This window comes from Littorina saxatilis, linkage group LG4 (genome assembly GCF_037325665.1).
Source record: "Littorina saxatilis isolate snail1 linkage group LG4, US_GU_Lsax_2.0, whole genome shotgun sequence".
NCBI classification, from domain to species: Eukaryota; Metazoa; Mollusca; class Gastropoda; order Littorinimorpha; family Littorinidae; genus Littorina; species Littorina saxatilis.
In genome coordinates, this window is record NC_090248.1 from 54128592 (window position 1) to 54148591 (window position 20000).

The 20000-nt window shown below is 45.2% G+C and overlaps 1 protein-coding gene across 1 annotated transcript in view; it reads right to left on the reverse strand.

Annotated features, from left to right (window-relative positions):
• LOC138965105 (leucine-rich repeats and immunoglobulin-like domains protein 2) overlaps nt 1–20000 on the reverse strand; it is a gene marked incomplete at its 5' end in the record, with an annotated part of 44096 nt that overhangs the window by 7810 nt on the left and 16286 nt on the right. Inside the window, 5 exon segments of the mRNA XM_070337235.1 lie at nt 418–592; nt 1406–1548; nt 3008–3171; nt 3652–3876; nt 7435–7578. Of these exon segments, the coding sequence (XP_070193336.1) occupies nt 418–592; nt 1406–1548; nt 3008–3171; nt 3652–3876; nt 7435–7578 (851 nt within the window).

Below are 20000 nucleotides of genomic sequence, written 5' to 3' on the forward strand. Positions count from 1 at the left end.
CTTCTTCTTCTGCGTTCGTGGGCTGAAACTCCCACGTACACTCGTGTTTTTTGCACGAGTGGAATTTTACGTGTATGACCGTTTTTTACCCCGCCATTTAGGCAGCCATACGCCGTTTTCGGAGGAAGCATGCTGGGTATTTTCGTGTTTCTATAACCCACCGAACTCTGACATGGATTACAGGATCTTTTTCGTGCGCATTTGGTCTTGTGCTTGCGTGTACACATGGGGGTGTTCGGACACCGAGGAGAGTCTGCACACAAAGTTGACTCTGAGAAATAAATCTCTCGCCGAACGTGGGGACGAACTCACGCTGACAGCGGCCAACTGGATACAAATCCAGCGCGCTACCGACTGAGCTACATCCCCGCCCACTACACTACCAATACAAAATAAAAACTTTTTTTTTCAGCTTACCATAGACATTGACCCTTGCCCTCTGCGAGAAAGCGGATCCGAACTCGTTGGAGACGACACACTGGTACTGTCCGGCCACGTCATCCTGGACGTTGGTCAGCTGTAGATGTGAGGTGTAGCGCTTGATGTCTCCATCACTGCTGGCAAAGGTCTGTATCAGTGTGTCCGGCATCAGCTGAAACAGGTCAAAATGATAATTAATATCCAGGTTTTGTCAAGAGTGAAAATGTCTCGAGTCACAGATGCGATTTCCAAGCAAGCAATCTTACATGCTTCTGCAGTGACGTTACCATTGTGAAGAAGTCGGCAACAGGCTGCCGAACATTTGATGAAGAATTTACCCACACTGGTTTCTGTTGCGTTTTCTTTTGTTTTGATGTTTCTGCAGTTCCAGGCACTCTGCTGGCTCTACTGTTTGTTTGTTTGTTTGTTTGTTTGCTTGACGCCCAGCCGACCACGAAGGGCCATATCAGGGCGGTGCTGCTTTGACATTTAACGTGCGCCACACACAAGACAGAAGTCGCAGCACAGGCTTCATGTCTCACCCAGTCACATTATTCTGACACCGGACCAACCAGTCCTAGCACTAACCCCATAATGCCAGACGCCAGGCGGAGCAGCCACTAGATTGCCAATTTTAAAGTCTTAGGTATGACCCGGCCGGGGTTCGAACCCACGACCTCCCGATCACGGGGCGGACGCCTTACCACTAGGCCAACCGTGCCGGTTGGCTCTACTGTCAAAAGGCAGAATGACAGAACTACTGAGAGAGAAGAAGGGGACAAAAAGGAACAAAAACAAAGACAGAGAGATGCTAACAAAAATTCAAGATGTTCAAGGTATTCCATGCAAACTCTGATTGAGGGCAAAGTTGCTGTATATTTTGTTCACATCAAAAGCAAACATGAGAAAAAGACTACCCATCTTCTGCTGCCTACAAGCATCACACATCCCTTCCTCTTGACTGTGTAGAATTCCCTTCACTCACCACGTTATCCTTCTTCCACTGGATGGTGGGCTCCCCCTCGCCGGTGATGGCGGAAATGCAGGTCAAGGTCATGTTCTCCCCCTTGTAGGCGTTCTGCGACTCGGGGTTGGTCACAATGATCGGCTTGGGGATCTCCTCGTCACCTGGAAAACACAATGCAAATTAAATGAAATATTCTCCATCCTTGTCTCCCGCTTACCCGTCACCCATCCAGGTCTGAGGCATGCTAATTACTACTGTTTAGACAGCAATTGCTGCAGGTTTCCATTGGGAGGAAAACTTTTAAAATTGCACAGAACAAAATAAGATACATTTACACACACAAAAATACACCCTACATACGAGGTATCTGGGAACATCTCCGCGCATAGGGGTTTTGCGGGCAGCGCAGCAAAGAGAAAGAGGGACATTTTTCTCGGGCTGGCGAGGCAGCAAGCACTATGTCTCTATACTGAATGCATGTATTCCATGCATTGACAACCGAATTACTTCACCATGTTGCATGTACATTAATTCTTGCTGTTCATTTGTTTACTCAACATTGATTGTCCTTTTTGAGTGAAGTAAAGGTTGTCACACCTTTATTACAGTCAGGAAGGTATGTGAAAAGACATTTCTTTAACAATAAAACAAAAGATACATTCTACATTGACAACAGCATGTCATAAACATGTTAAACCTTCATTTCCAACCAAATATAAATCCCTGTTGCAACTCAACACAGCATTCTGATCAAACAGTACACCAACCAGTCATTCAAATCACACAAATAATCCAGAAACTACAACTAATTGGTTTACTAGTAAATATAAATTTTTGTTTTGTCAATAGTGAAGCCTTCCAATAACCTACAATTCTTTTTTTATTTTTATTCTAAAATCACAGAAAACAAGAGGCGAAGCCTTCAAGGCTCACGTAAGAAATAGACAAACAGTAACACAAACTCAATCACTCCGTTACACATACACACCCACACACACAGTAAGCTTAGGTGACACTGTGCAAGAAAGAGAGACACTAGATCTAGATCTGTCTGTCTGCATGTAGCCTACTTACAGGGACACGACTGCCAAATAGTCTCGGCCCGCTCAAAATAACAATGACCGAGACCACACACACCACGCGAGAGAGAAAGACTACAGGGAGGCATGCCGTCATGATGCATTAATTGACGTCAAACACTTTTGACCGTGACGTAATCTTATGCGAGCTTTATCCATAGTCTTGGATAACCACTCACACATAGACTCGGAAATGTTAAAGTTTCTACCACAGACATACACACGCACACACACACACACACACGCACAAACGCACAGACAGACAAAGTTACGATCGCATAGGCTACACTTCGTGAGCCAAAAAATCCAGAAACTACAACTAATTGATTTACTGGTAAATATAACTTTTTGTTTTGTCAATGATGAAGCCTTCCAATAACCTACAATTCTTGGTTTTTTTATTCTAAAATCACAGAAATAATCCAGAAACTAATACTAATTGATGTACAAGTAAATGTAACGTTTTGTTTTGCCAATAATTAAACGTTCCAATAACCTAAAATTCTTGGTTTTTTTTATTCTAAAATGACAGAACACTTACTGCACTTGAAGTCCTCGAGCGGCACTTCAAAGATGCTCTTGCCGTGGAGTAGTGGCGGGTAGCTGCACACCGCGATGACGGAGTTGGCAAAGCCGTAGTGTGCCAGCCAGCCAGGCAGCCATGACACGTGACAGTCACACAACAGGTTGGTGGAGTTCAGGAACCTGTGACAGGTAAATCCATCCACAATGTACCAAAAATACACAAATCTTGCAAAAACGCATGGTTGTTTGTTCTAAATTTCAAAACAGAGACTTGATAAAGGTCAAAACATTCAGTAGAAATTGACAAAGACTGACTGACCCACAAGCACTAACTGCTGACAGATCCAGGCAGATAAAACCGACAGACACACACACAGAAACTGACTGGTTCCCAGTTGCTTTTACCAAAACGGGACTCTCTCTCCCTCATACTCCTTCCCCATCTCCTCACTCCCTTCCCTAACATACACTGAAAAACAGAATGTGAACCAGTACAAATAAACACAGATTATTAGTAAAACCACGTCTTATCTCATACACCACCTACAAACACAAACACAAACACAAACACACACACACACACACACACACACACACACAACCCTAACCCAAACCAAGCCACCACCACCACACTCACCCACACCAACAAAAAAAACTCACAATTTCTGCAGGTTCTGCAGCGGCTTGAAGGAGTCCTCCTGGATGGTGGTGATGTCGTTGTCCTCCAGGTGGAGCTGGCGCAGCCGCCGCAGGCCGGCGAAGGCCTGGTTGGTGATAGACTTGATGTGGTTCATCTTGAGGCCCAGCTTGATCAGCTTCTGCAGCCCCATGAAGGCTCCGCTCATGTCCTCCATCGTCCACGCGATGGCGTTGTCGTTCATCTCACTGCAAACACAAGATTAAATTGATAAATGAAATAACATAAAAAACACTCACTGCAAACACAAAATAGCATTGGTAAACGAAACAATAACATAAAAAAAAACCCACTCTGTAAACACAAGATAGCATAGGTAATTTGTAAATGAAACAATAAAAATCAACAAAATTAACATGTATAGATTGAACATTGGAATTTCCTCCTTTGAGCCTTGTGACGTCAGAGTCCCAGTCCCACAAAAACTCGTATTTAGGCGGATAGCCGGGATTACAAAAGAGTGCATGTTTGTGAGCATTCAATCGTAAAAAAAATAAGAGAAATTCTAACTAGAATTGATCAATATAAATATTATTTGTATTTTTGACCAAAATATGACTTTTTCACACAGATCTCGAATGTGATTGTTCACCTGGACTGCTGAAAACTGACTCTTGATCTGTGTAAAATGTCATATTTTGGTCAAAAATAAAACTAAAAATGCAGGAACAGAAAATGAATGCTCCTGCACTATCCAAGTGATGACAGTGTCCTCAAGGATTGTATGTACAACACAAAATGGAGTAAAAACACAGCAAAAACATTCTAAGAATTCTGTGAATCTAACACTTGGCCAATGTCATTCAGGTGTCTGCAAAATTATATGCAAAGTTAAGTTGATGTAAAATATTGTCAAAGATATCTTCCCGTGCACTCACAGAATTTGTTGCTAAATCAATTCACAGATTTACAAAACTGTCAGAAACAAAATCGATTCAGTAACAAATTCTTATTCTGTACAGACAAGTATCTACACAAGTTCATTCTTCGCCATCCTGTTTTACAAGAATATTTGTGTTCAGCAAAAAGCACAAACAAATGTGAGCCTGCATGGGAAACACCGGCTAAAGACGCAGCGAGCTATTTTCGGCTACAATGGAAATAGGTCAGAAGGGATAAAATTATCAATCTTCAGATTTACTGCTAAATCGCTTTATTGATCATCCACCTTCATCATCCCAAAAGGATTTCACCTGTGTATTTGAAAACAGCACTGTAAAAAAAACTATTACAGTTAGATCAATTCTGTTGTTTGTCAAATATTTGTCAAAGTCTGAAGTTTCATATCATTTCAAAAAGTCAAAAGTTAAAATGTTCCCATTTAGCCTTGTTTTCCCATGCAGGCTAACAAATATCTAACATATGTCACTGCACAAGTTGTAGATCTCCAGAATTCTTAGAATGCCTTTGCTGTTGGGTTTAATTCCATTTTCTGTTGCACATGCCATTCTTGAGGACACTGACCTCATTTGACTTCCGGTGTAAAGCAGACTTGTTCAGTGTTCTTAACAAACAAAATTCTAAGCCTTGAAGAAAGTTACAAGACATGAATGATTGATGGGGACGGCACAACAGAGAAGAGAAGTCTGTAATGCAAATAAGGTGTCATGGAAAAGAAAAGGAAGAAAGGACAGGGGGTGAGGGAGTCACTAGACAGGGCAGATGGGACAAGATACAGAGAGGTAAAACAGAGAGAGAGAGAGAGAGAGAGAGAGAGAGAGAGAGAGAGAGAGAGGGAGGGGAGAGAGGGAGAGAGAGAGGGGGGAGAGAGAGAGAGGAGAGAGAGGAGAGAGAGAGGGGAGAGGGAGAGAGGGAGAGAGGGAGAGGGAGAGAGAGGGGGAGAGAGAGAGAGAGAGAGAGAGAGGGGGACTTTGAATCTTTACTGTCTTTAGCTTACAGCTTTTTCGACAGGAAAAAACAACAGCGGAACGGAAATACGATAACATATATCAGGGGTGGGACTCTTGTGATGAAAAAAGAGGAAATCCCTTTTGTCTAGGGGGTTTCGGGGGCATGCCCCCCCCCCCCCCCCCCCCCGATTTTTTTAAAAATGGTACATTAAAATCTGTGCAATCTGGTGCATTTTGAGACTAAAATTCAACTCGTTTGGATCAGGTAAAAAAGACATCAGTCACAATTCACACCTCTGTCAAAACAACAATCAGGTCATTCCCATCATCCTCTTGGCCATAGACGCAGGCACTGGCAAAAAGAAGACGAAGATGCAATGGCAGACGAAACAGCAGCATGACAAGAGCTATGAAAACACTTTTCTTTTCTTCCCCCATTCATCTCTATTTGCCCTAGCTCCGGGCCCCAATTAGCTAAAAATGCCAGCAAGTTGCGCGCCTCTTCAAAAAAAAATAGGCCAGGTTCAAATATTTACCTGCGCTGCTCAAGACTAGGACACATTGATGGGACAGTGGGACACATGACAGGGCGAAGTTTCTGCCGCGTGTGTGCTGGACCCTCGCCTCGATCCTTTTTCACACCTTTTCCTTACTTTTTTTGCCTTCACTCAAACTACATAGCTACTCTGTCTTCCTTGGGCAGTGTGTCATGGGTTAGTTTTGGCGGGCTACAGATGCATGCACAAACAACACAAGGGAGGAACACAAGGGAGAGGAATCTCCCTTCAACTTTATGCTCTGGTCTGTGCTTAAACCAATTTTTTTTCTAGCTAACCTCAGTATGGCTTCATAAATGGCTTTCCTACCTCTTGAAATGAACTGTTTGAATAGCAAAGATGCTTCATGAATCCGATGGTCTCAATCTGAGATGAATGGAACGTCTTTTCCAAAACTTTTGCCACAAATCCACACATGTATTTCTTTCACCTGCGCTGTTCTGCTCCTGCCTCACTGCAAATTATTGCTTTTCGTTAATGATTATCTAAACCATGCAGACTACTCCGCTCACTTCAGGATGAGATTTGGTGGGACAAGATGTGGTGAAATTGAGAAGTTTTTCTTGTAATTTCAACCAATCACACCAGGCTTGTTCCCATCCATGATCCCCTAGGGCGGTACCCAGTTTCGCTAAGCGCACCGCAACCCTGGTCTCCAACTCCAAGTTTCACTCATCCAAGAAGAAAAAGAAGACAAGAAGAGCAAACGCTCGATCGAGTCACTTTCGCAGTTCTGAATATTATATGAGGCATCAGATGGACAGGAAGAAATTGCTATTCACAACACAATGAGTCACGTTCACATAAAATTTGAGCCCGGTCACTTTTATAGTTTCCGAGAAAAGCCCAACGTTAAGTTGTGTGTTGCCGAACAGAAAAGGCTAGTTATCTCCCTTGTTTTTCTGATAACGTTCGTAAAAGGCTACAGATGTAAATACTTTGATGTAAAGAATAATCCTACAAAGTTTCAATCACATCCGATGAACTTTGTCAAAGATATAAAATGTCTAATTTTTCCTTTGACGCTGACCTGTGACCTTGAAAAAGGTCAAAGGTCAACGAAACCATCGTTAAAGTGTAGAGGTCATTGGAGGTCACGACTAAACAAAATATGAGCCCGATCGCTTTGATAGTTTCCGAGAAAAGTCCAACGTTAAGGTGGTGTCTACGGACGGCCGGCCGAACGGCCGGCCGGCCGGACAGACTAACACTGACCGATTACATAGAGTCACTTTTTCTCAAGTGACTCAAAAAAGAAGACGATCTGAACTAAATATGAGAACTATTTAACAACAGAAAAAAAAACGAAATAAAAAAAACAGAGCAGCAAACTGCTCACAGTGTAATGAGCTCGCTGAGGTCCTCAAAGGCGCCGTCATCAATGCGCGACAGCTGGTTATGGTCCAGCAGCAGGTTCTTCAGGTGGGCCAGCTTCCTGAAGGTGCTGGGGTAGATGGTCTTCAGCTGGTTGTGAGTCAAGTCCCTGCAACACACAGACAAAAACATCCTGGTTAAAATAGTGATAATGTAATTTTTTTAGAATAAGGCTAACAAAAAATGGTTTGACTCCCTGAAACTTACAGAACACACAGGTGGTTAAAACAGCGATAGCGTCATTGTTTGGATTAAGACTGACAACAAAAAATATGGTTGGACTGTCCCTGAAACTCACAGAAAACACATGGAGGTTAAAATAGCGATAGCGCAATTTGTTTGGATTAAGACTGGCCAAAAATGGCCGTACTGTTCTTGGTGAAATCGGTGACAAGTAATTGCAGCAGTGCACTTTTCGGTTTTCCAAGGTTGAGGTTTATTGCTATGTTTTACTCTTTATGTTTTTGGTGTGTGTGTGGTGTTTTTTTATGTTGTTGTGTGTGTGTGTGTGTGTGTGTGTGTGTGTGTGTGTGTGTGTGTGTGTGTGTGTGTGTGTGTGTGTGTGTGTGTGTGTGTGTGTGTTGGTTTTTTGTTGTTGTATGGGAGTGGGGGGTTCCAGGAAGGAGGGGTGGGGAAGGGGTGGGGAAGGGGTGGGGAAGGGGTGGCGGTGTTTGCTTGACCTGGGAATTGACTTAATATCTCCTCAGGTGTGAACTTTCTTGAATCCCTCTTTTAATGCTCATACACTGATACAGTCAAAACAGAATAGTTAGTTAGTTAGCTGTTGCTTTTCGGGTCCAGCGGACCATAATAGGCCAAATCAGGACCCCTCAAAACAGAATCCTCACTGGCAAAACCATGTCGATTGTGGATGTTTGAGTGTCTAATTTACAAGATGGAAGCCACACTTTCTGTACTTGTTTCATGTTTGATAGCCCAACACACTTCACAAGCAGAGAACTTAATGAAGGGTGGACATGCATTAGCAGCATCAAGAATCATTTTATAAATTGTTTGTTTGATAGCAAAAACTCGGAAGCAAAAAGGTTTACATGCCAAATTAGATATATGGAGCACCACCACTCACGAAATGAGTCTAATGCTTGTTTGTTTAATAGCCACAAGCAGGGGACTTTATGATCAGTTCACATGCCATAATGGATATGTGGAGTATCAATCACATTCCCCAGAGCAAGTTATTGCACTTCTACTTCTCGCGCTAAGGACTCCAAATGCATGATGCAGACAAAAAGCCAGCATCACACCATGCCCATCACTCCAGCATTTTGGCGAAAATGATTTCCTTGTTTCATCTCAATATGCAGACAAGAGCAATCCTGACATCAGGAAAACACACATGAAGCTGGTTGCTCCACTTTCCCTCCCTTGCCATCATGGTGTGAATATGTTCCCCACATTTCATTGCTCAAGGAGATACAGTGGAACCCCCCTTTAAAGACTTTGACAAATCTGAGAAAGTCAGGTGTTAGGAAGGAAGGAGTCTTCAAATGAAGGTCATTTTAATAGCTTGAGAACAGAAAATCTGTCTACATTTTTTTTATATATATCTTAAAAGGATGTAAGGGTGTGTGTGCGTGTGTCTTCGAACGGGGTCTCAGAGGGGAGTTTCCACTGAACTGGGCATAGAGAGGGGAAGGGAGGGTGGGGGGTGGGGAGGGTGGAGGAGGGAGAAATGACTCTTTAGGCAGCTAGGTCGATGCCAGACTATGGCTGAATGTTGCTAATGAGTATTGCATGTGTGACATGCACTGCACATGTGCGGCAATTACAGACTGTAGAACAACAAACAAGGGGTGAGAAGAAGGGCAGAAAACTGCAGATTTGGTTATAAAACAAACATTATACACTCTGGTCATGGTGCCATAAGGTGACCAGCACCAGGGACTTAGCTGTGCTGGTTCATGCAAGACGAAAACATTTGCCAACACAACAGCCAAGCTGCAGAGTGCGAACCCCACCACAAGACAACTGGAGATGATAATCACAACTGGAGGTGATAATCACGGGCTTTTGCATATGATTCTAATACTGGTACAAGCCTGTTATCAATTTAGGCCCCACCGTCCTAAGCTAAAGGCACACAAACTACACCATTTCTTTTTTCACCCTTGAGGAGCGTGAGACTGAGACAGGCAGACAGACAGTGATGCACGGAGAGACAGAAACAGACAGACAGACAGACAGACAGACAGACAGACAGACAGAAAACGACTTATGGAGTGACAGACAGTCAGTCAAGCGGAGACAGATAGACACACATAAGACATAAGATTTTATTACAACCCCGTGCAGTACACAGGAATATATCTTGGTTTGAGTTCATTCAATACATAATACATTCAAACACACAACCAGGGATAGTCAAACCAAAGAGCTTTTCCCAATGGAAATCCAAAATCCGTTGGGGAAAGCTCTTTGGTCAAACGTACTTTGCTTCACAAGCACCCAAATCGAAGAATAAAGAATGCAATGTGAGGAAGAGACAGCCAAAAAGGTGACACTGAGAGGTACAGAACTTCGAATAAGAGGAACAGAATAAGAACAAAAACAAGGGTGGAAGGACAGAAAAAGAAGTCCAAGACAAGCGCCCAAGCACAATAAAATAAATCCTTATCAGAAGAGAACCACCAACAGAAACAAACACAATACATACAGTAAGACACACAAACACCGACAGAGAGACAGACAGACAGAGACACCGGCAGGGAGACGGGACTGGGAGGGAAATGGGAGGGGCCCAGGAAGAGAAAGACAATTGAACTCCCAAGCAGGTACCTCCACCGAGACGGGACTGGGAGGGAAAAGGGAGGGACCCGAGATGAGAAAGACAACTCCCAAGCAGGTACCTCCACGGAGACGGGACTGGGAGGGAAAAGGGAGGGACCCGAGATGAGAAAGACAACTCCCAAGCAGGCACCTGTACCTCCGACAAGACAAAACAAAACCATACAGGCCTTGTTTCTTGAGCCTCTGAACATAACCACCCAAGCTACAGCGAGAGGGTGAACATATGTTGGTGATAACAAGAAAAAGATGGTGTCTGTTTACAACAAAGTGTACCTCGGCAGAAGACAACAACCGTTTCCTTAAAAGGTCTGCCAAACACATTGCTTTCTCTCTGTCAAGTGGGTGCATCTTTTGCGGAGATCACCTGCGAGTGATGATTTATGCCTGATTGGTATCATGATATGCAGGTGTGTGTGGGGGTGCAGGTGTGTGTGTGTGTGTGTGTGTGTGTGCGTGCGTGCGTGATGTGTGCATATGATGTATGCATGTGTATAAGTGCAGTGTGTGTGCACACATGCATCTGTGCAAAATCATGCTCCATCATGCGTGCGTGTATGTGCACGTCTGTTTGTTTGTCTGACTTTCATCTGTCTTTGAGTATGCATGCACTTGAGTGGATTGTCTTAGTTCAAAGCACACTGACTGACAAACAATAACATGGAAAGTAGAGGACGCTATTTGCCTAGTACTACCCCCCCCCCCCCCCTCCCCTTCACATCCTCTCAATGCCCCTCACCCCCCACCCCTCCACCCTCTATCCCCACCCTTCCTCCCTGTGCACACGGACGATGGGTCACTAGCAGGATTGTAGTTGACCGTCAGTCTAGGTGTTTGCCTGTTATCTTCTCCAGACATGCACGAGCTTTTGCTCATGGACAAGTGTCTGTTTGTGGATGTCCTGGAGGCACGGGGAAGAGGGGGATAGGGGGAAGAGGGGGCGGGGAATGGGTATGCGTTGGTGAGTGTGCGTGTGTGTCCGTTCGTCTGTCTGTGGATCTATCTGAGGAAGTCCTTTTGTCTCTGATCCATCAGCCTGCACCTACCAATCACTGCGTATACATTCGTTCATTTTTGTACACGGTACCCATGTGTATAATATCTGTTCAGTCAGAGGGGACACTGTCCTCATCTAATGCCCACGAGTCTCCCCTTAACTTAATAACACATGTTGCACCTGGGTTTCGTGCAAAAGAAGGATATATATATATATATATTTTAGTGTCAGGTCAAACAATCCACAGATATTTAAACACATACATGGCTATTCACAGGCATGCGCATCTCAGTGGAGAAAAGATCTGACAGTCACAACTGCTACACAGTAAGCAAATTGCAAAGATTCTGGTCTAATTTTCTACGGATATTTGTCATCTAGCACAAACAAGATTTGAAAACTTCAAAACTTAAACTGCTCGCAAGCAAGACAAAGTTCAAAGTTTCAGCCATAAATCTCCCCAATACAGCACCTCCACAAAAACCTAATCCTACAAGGAATCAAACAGTTGCAAAACACAGCACGGCAGCCAGCCCAGTATTTTGACTTGTTCGCCGAATGGTGTTGCTCAGGCCGATACTTGGCACCACAGTGGTGAGTGAATGTATGGGAGACCTTTCATACTAAGCACCACCTGAATGACAGAATGCGCCGCGGAATGCCCCAAAGAGACTACTGGCGCACATAACTGGCAGGTCTGTTACATTGGACGAAACCCCCCAGCTATGTGTTTGTTTAGATGACGAGGGGGTAGGGGGGGGGGGGGGTGTCACAAAGGCAGTGGTGGTGCGTGTGGATTTTGCGTTGGTGGGTATATTGAAGACACACCAACGAACATACCAATAAACGTACAGCATAGCATTTGCAACCTGATGATTTTTTAGGAGATGGGGGATAAGAGAAGCTTGGGTAGAAAGAGAGAGAGAGAGAGAGAGAGAGAGAGAGAGAGAGAGAGAGAGAGAGAGAGAGAGAGAACGAACGAACGAACGAACGAACGAACCAACTTTATTTTTCGAGGGAAATGGAGTAGATACAGCAAAGATCTTTTTTCATCCAGCCCTCGCCCAAGAGGGAATTAACTAAGCAGTGCATAATATTAAAGCAGAAGAAGAAGCAAAGCAAAAACATAAAAACATGGTTATTAAATCAGACAAAGAGAGAAAAAAAAAAACTGTTCATAGCATACATGCCAACATGGTCATTGGTAATGGTATACATTAAAACACACACTTTGACACACACGGTCACATGAGAAGAGAAAAAGAGATAGAGAGAGAGAGAGAGGAGAAAAAGAGTTAGATAGATAGATAGAGAGAGAGAGAGAGAAAGAGAGAGAGAGAAAAAGAGATAGAGGAGAAAAAGAGATAGAGAGAGAGAGATACAGAGAGAGAGAGACAGAGAGAGAGAGAGAGAATGAGACAGAGACAGAGAGACAGAGAGACAGAGAGAGAGAAACAACCACGAGACAAGGTGTTTGCGAAAACAGAGGAGGGCGGGGTGTGGGAGATATTTGCACACAACGTGCACACCCGACACAAAAGCGCGAGTTGCAATTGAGGAATCACGTTATAAAAAGGTGTGCAACATGGACAGTGGAGTAGGGAGAGAGGTTTCCACGCAAAACAAACTAGGTATAGAGATATTTCAGGCTCACCGGAACCAAGGAGCAGTAGAATATATATTTGGTAGCCTAAGAAACTGTTAGACAATAGCTAAATAGGTAAAACATGAGATTTAGGTTAAAAGGGTAAGTGCGATGGTGTGTATACAAAGCGGGTGTTGACGATTACGGGTGGGAGAGGGTGAGTGGGGTAAGAAGGTGAATGTATTCGCGATTGCAGAATGAGATGGAAGAGAGAGAGGGGGAGAGAGGGGGAGAGAGAGGGGGGAGAGAGAGGGGGGAGAGAGAGAGGGGGTAGAGAGAGGGGGTAGAGAGAGGGGGGAGAGAGGGGGGAGAGAGAGGGGGAGAGAGAGGGGGAGAGAGAGAGAGAGAGAGAGAGAGGGGGAGGGTGGGAGAGAGAGGGGGAGAGAGAGGGGGAGAGAGAGGGGGTAGAGAGAGGGGGTAGAGAGAGGGGGGAGAGAGAGGGGGAGAGAGAGAGGGGGAGGGGGGAGAGAGAGGGGGGAGAGAGAGGGGGAGAGAGAGGGGGGAGAGAGAGAGGGGGAGAGAGAGGGGGGAGAGAGAGAGGGGGTAGAGAGAGGGGGGAGAGAGAGGGGGGGAGAGGGAGCAGACCTGTTTACTCCCAAAACTTGACAAGAGTAATGGTCAAGTCAAAAACAGTTATCTGATGACCAAAATAGTAACCCAGTGGTTACAAACGCCAACATCATTAGCAACACAAATCTAATTTGAAGCACATTTGAAAATCGTAGTTTGAACTCAAATGGAGTATTTTTTCCCCAAAAATCCTAAAAAATAGTTATAACTTACTCCAAAATAGTAAGGGTAAAACAGGTCTGAGGGAGAGAGCACAGATAGAAAGGGAGAGAGGGAGACACAGAGACAGACAGAGAGAGGGGGTGGGGAAGGGAGGGGGCTGTTGTGGGGAGTGAGTGACAGAGCGCGGGGCCAGGGTACACAGAGGGGGATGACTGCCACATGGTGTCAGGCCTTTGAGCGGCGAGACTGGAGTCCCATGCACAAACAAACAGTCCCCCTCCTGCCTGGGCTCCTCCTTGCTTAAAGAGACACTTCCCGCCTCTAAAGATGCTGCTTTCCAATAACACGCTAGTATCATCTTGCCGAGTAGGCAGCATGATCATACAATGAAACCCCGCTGTTAAGACCCACCGATTCAAGATTTGTTTCCATTTTAACACCTTTTTTTCTCAGATTTTTTGTTCGTAACCTCTGTAAATTTACCGTCGCATTAAAAAAAAAAATAATTAAAAAAAAATTAAATCCCTCCTTTTTGAAGCCTTTTGTTTGTTTGTTTGCTTAACGCCCAGCCGACCACGAAGGGCCACATCAGGGCGGTGCTGCTTTGACATATAACGTGCGCCACACACAAGACAGAAGTCGTAGCACAGGATTCATGTCTCACCCAGTCACATTATTCTGACACCGACCAACCAGCGGCCTAGCACTAACCCCCTAATGCCAGACGCCAGGCGGAGCAGCCACTAGATTGCCAATTTTAAAGTCTCAGATATGACCCGGCCGGGGTTCGAACCCACGACCTCCCGATCACAGGGCGAACGCCTTACCACTAGGCCAACCGTGCCGGTTTTTGAAGCCTTGATTTTCTCAGATTTATGACGGTCTTGAAAGAAGGGTTCCACTGAACTGTGATACTTAAAATCTGTGAGTTTTCAGGCGTGTAATACTTGTAATCATACGCTTTTTTGTCTTGGGCGAAGAAGAGACTTCGAGATTTCTGCCCGACGTTAGGATTCATTTCTTTCGTCAAGTTTGCTGACATGGTCATGATGAAAGCCTGCCAAAATGACAGCAAAGTTTTCGGCAATTTCAATTCGTTCGTATCCTTGAGAATCGTTATTTCCTCCAGTTTCCAACCTTGTTTCTGAACATCAGGATGCAGTATAGTGTACTTTACATTTCAGTACTGTATTTGAAACAACGGGTACTACAATGCCGTGTCTATTTGCCTGAAACACTTGACGGACACCAGCGCTTTAAAACGCTTCTTCCCTTCTGTTCTCTTCTTCTCTTCGCCTTTCCTTGGAAAACACCATACAGCGGCCCCAACGCTTCCCCCCCCCCCCCCTCCCCCCCCCCCCTTCTCTTCACAGCTAACCTTCGCTGTTTCTTCTCTCCCCGGCCGTTTAATTATTTTCTCTTTTCCACAACTGTTTTTCAATCAACCCTCGCTCGCCAAGCCCCTTCCGCCCTTGTATACCACTTGCATCGCTGCTTGGTGGGGGGAGGCACGCGGCAGAGAAAGAGAAAGGTGGTGGGGGGGGGGGGGATGAGAGGTGAGAGGAAGTAAATCGTCAAAGATCTGAAGGTCCGGGGTATAGACATGAAAGAGAGAACAGGCGGGGTTTTTTTGGTTTTTTTTTTATGGAGAAAGGTTGCATCCACCGGATCTCTCTAATGATCCAATTTGACTCATTAACAAGATGAATCAGTGTTTCGAAACTCTCTCTCTCTCTCTCTCTCTCTCTCTCTCTCTCTCTCTCTCTCTCTCTCTCTCTCTCTCTGGTGTGTGTGTATGTGTGTGTGTGTGTGTGTCTGTGTGTGTGTGTGTGTGTGTACGTGCGTGCATACATGCGCGCGCTTGTATGCAAGCTGTCTGTCTGATTTTCCTTTCTACCTGTGTCCTGTGGAAGACCCACCTCGGCTCGGGGTTTCTTTTTCGCTTTTTATTATTTTATTTTAGAGTTTTCTTCTTTTTCCCTAGAAACAAGCGCAATGATTCTTATTTTAACCTGATTTGTTTGTTTGTTTATTTGTTGCTTAACGTCCAGCCGACTACGCAGAGCCATATCAGGACGAGGAAGGGGGGGATGAAGGGGGCCACTTGTCAAGCGATTCCTGTTTACAAATGCACTAACCCATTACTTGTGTCCCAGCAGGCTTTAGTAAAACTAAATTAATACCTACTGGAAGATTACCAGTTTCCAGTATGTTAAAATAGGCTTAACCTATCTACTGCTGGACTTACATCAGAACACTAACAGATTAAACTATACATGAATCGCGAGACAAGCGGCAAGAGAAGAGATTTTTGGAAAAAATACAGGTGAATGAGCAAGAAGGCAGAAAAAAGAAAAGAATTCATGAAGAAAAAGAGAGCATGACAGGAAAGAGGAACCAAAAATCTACCTAACAGCAAACTAGAAAGCTCCTGCGGTTCCAAAAACAGGAGGGGCCTTTAATTTCATAACCGCAGTGCCCCACTGCGGGAATTTTAACCTGACACTCTGCAGAAAAAGCGTGTTCGTTTAACGTGTGCACACTCATGAAGAACAAACACAAACCCGGACGCTGAAGGCTTTCGTTGCTGGCGGAAATGTTTCCAGCAGACGTAATGTGTGTTTAATTTCTCATCACAAACGCTTTAAAGCCGGGCAGCGAGAGGCCATGATTCATATACCAGAAGGCGAGAGGAAGGGAGAGAACGAGAGAGGGTGGAACTGGAAGGGTACACACACACAAACAGACGCGCGCGCGCGCACACACACATACACACACCATGTATGCATGTAACATGCGCGCAAGCTTTCTCTCTTCTTTAACACAATGCGTTGTTTTTCGTTGTCAAGATCATGTAGGTGGCAGCATGAGCCAGTCTTAATCTTGTGTTTAACTCTCTCTCTCTCTCTCTCTCTCTCTCTCTCTCTCTCTCTCTCTCTCTCTCTCACACACACACACACTCACAAACATACCTGCATACCCCCCCCCCTCTTCAAATCTTCCCCACCCCACCCTCCTCAGCAGTTCCTTTCGATCTCGCCCCCATGCTCAATTTGTCAGAGCAGTGTCGGTGCTGTGACAGACCGGAGACTGATGCACAAAGAACACATTCCCCCACACCTCTACCCACCCCCACCACTAGCAAAAACACAAGAAACCTTCAGCAGAAAAAAGAAGAGGAAAAAGAAACAGAAGGGACCCCCAAAAAAGATGGCAGCAAAGTTTGAGTAGTTGTCCCCCTTGACGTTTGGTAGCGCCCGTAACACGTATCCACTAAACCCTCTCTGCCTCTGACTGTCAGGGATGGTGCAAGGTGTGAACGTCTTCGTTTCTTTAGTAAACTGTCCTCGGACAGTAAAACTAAACCTTGATTTCTTTCCCAGTGACCTCCTAGTCCCATATCTACAAGATGTTTCGTTTTGGGTAAAAATGTTGGCTATTCTTCGCAGGATTTTCACGGTTGCCCCTGGGAACGTTAGCCTCTGGCTTCTTAAACTTTAGTAACTTTCTGTCTCAATGCAGCATCAGTATCTGAATGTACTCTACCTATTTTCCCCATCTGAATGTACGCTACTTATTTTTCCATCTGAATAAAATATGCTATCCGGTTTTTCATATGAATATACGCTATCCGGGTTTTTTTTATCTGAATATACGCTATCCGGTTTTTCATCTGAATGTACGGTTTCTAAATTTCCATCTGAGTGTACTAGTTTTCCCAGGTATACAGCAATACAGAAAATGACACTCCCGTATATTCTAACTTAGATTCCCGCTTTCGATGCCAAAGCCACGATCAGCTTTGCGATCAACCTTGCAAAGAAAGGAATGAAAATGGAGGTCCTGGTTTGTCTCAAGATGTGATATTGTCCTACCAAATACTTATTCCCATACGTATTTCAACCTGTCCAAGCCACATGCAATAATACAGAAAAATGGCACCATAAATCTATCATACTATCTTCAAGATTCCTGCTTTTGATGCCAAGAGCAGCTGTTCAGGCTACCAGACCTTGCAAAGAATGCAATCGAATGTGAACAGCAGAGGTGCCGGTGTGCCTTCAGATGTGGTCCTGTCCCGGCGATGTCGCACCCACAGACGCGCTAAGCTGGCTGACATTACGAAACCTTCCGCTTGCCTGTCGACCACCTGATGGGGGAGGGGAGGGAGGGAGTTCGAGAGAGAGGGAGGGAGAGAGAGGAAGAGAGAGAGAGAGAGAGAGAGAGAGAGAGAGAGAGAGAGAGGGAGAGAGAGAGAGAGAGAGAGGGAGAGAGAGAGAGAGAGGGAGAGAGAGAGAGAGAGAGCAACAGAGATAGAAGAGGGGGTAGGATGTAGGGAGGGGAGGTTGGCGTGAGTTAGAGGGGGGGGGGGTGTCGACACAGGAAGTTGGAATTGTCTGTCCACCTCCCAGTGTCCTGCTAGCATCACGGTTAGCGCCCGTGTCCGAACCCACAACGGGACCGTCCTGCTGCACACTGCCAAATAGCCATGTGACAACCAAGGACACCTCCTCCCCCTCCCCACCCCCAACTTACCTTCCCTCCATCCTCACCTCACCAACCTCACGTCTTACGTGAAATGAAAAAGTCGCCCCCCTCCACCCGGCGTATCCTCCAGTCAGGAGAATGAAACATGTCGCGCACAGTTACCGATTTTTACGCTAAATATCCCTGTAAACACTCCGGGCTTCACAACCCTTACCCCGCCCGATCCACACAACAAACAAAATTTAAAAAAATGTAAAAAACAAATTCTCTCTCCCTCGTCTGTCCCTTTCTCTTCTTTTACTTTTTTCGCGTTGAAGCTTTTTTTTCCACGTTAATTTTTTTTTTTTTTTTTTTGGTGCGTTCCACAATTCTTATCCTCCGTTGACTCGGGTGTGTTGTGCTGTGGCCGGGTGCTCGAAGCGCGGCGGGGCCGGGTGGGGAGAGAAAAAGCACTAACTCCTTGCTGGCGCCTACCCACAAAGGGGGAATTCAGCCCCGATTGAAAAGCGGCTCGGCAGTCCCAAATCAGTCCTTTCAGTCCCCCTCAAAGGCCGGTCGGGGGTCGCATGGGGAGGAAAAAGCAATAAAAAATGTGTGAGCTCAGGTCCGTGTTTGCCTATTCAAACCTAAACCTATCGCGGCTTCTTTGCCTGTCTGTGTGCACCTCCATGTGTCGTGATGCGTTACTCTCTCTCTCTCTCTCTCTCTCTCTCTCTCTCTCTCTCTCTCTCTCTCTCTCTCTCTCTCTCTCTCTCTCTCTCTCTCTCTCTCTCTCTCTCTCTCTCTCTCTCTCTCTCTCTCTCTCTCTCTCTCTCGCCCTCAAGTCTGACTGATTCTTGCTGATAATCCGCTACAGTTAATCCCCACTCACCCTACCACCACCAGCTCCCCAAACACACACCCCTCCTTCGCCTTAAACTTGCGATTCGAGCCCTGATTTCTAGCTGGGATTAATATTTACGAGCTCACGACCCCTTTACCAAGGCTGAAAATGAATACCCTGGGGGTTTAATCCGTTAAGTTATGACACCTTAACTTTCTGTCACTGACTCCTGAAGTAGCATAGTAAAACTTTCAACAAGTCAAAATCTGACACCTGTTTTGAGACTGAATGCATTAATTGCTTGATGTATAGCAGAATACTTACTCCTTTTTGAGGAGTAAACTGAACAAAAAGTCAGAAGTACTGCAATCATTTTTATCCGGATTCCACCAACATGTTACGTTCTCGCGTCACAGTTCGCATGCATTTGCACAAAATTTTATCAAAAAAGGTACTCATAATTTCGGACGTGGAAAATACATTACAAAGCGCAATACTCCTGCAAACATTCATGACTGTTCACAAAACTCTATTCTGTTTTTACTCAAATTCTCCAAAGACATGAAACCCCTGACTTACGGTGGGAAACATGCGTATGATGTATGACAAGCATACACGCTTTGAACTTTCTCTGATCACCGAATGCGCGCCCAGTATACAAGGGACATCACGCCGCTGCACCCCCCCCCCCCCCCCTCACCCACAACCCGCCCTTATCCATCCATAATCCACATGCTCTGAACATGCTCCCATGACAGTTAAGTTTTCACAATCACACAACAGATACAATCTCAACTACCCCAACTCTTTAACCTTCACCGTGTTTTCCCACAAACTTTCTCCAATCTCCACTAACCACCCCCCACACCACCACATCCCAAACAACACAATAACGAGCGCAAGCAGTCTACAGTGCTGGCAAACCCGTAAATCTTGTGGACAACTGACTTGTGACACCCGGGGTAGGGTACCCCGCTTCCACCTGCGAACGGCTACCCGGCCATTTCCACTTGCCTTTCTCCACAGGTCAGTGGCTCGGAC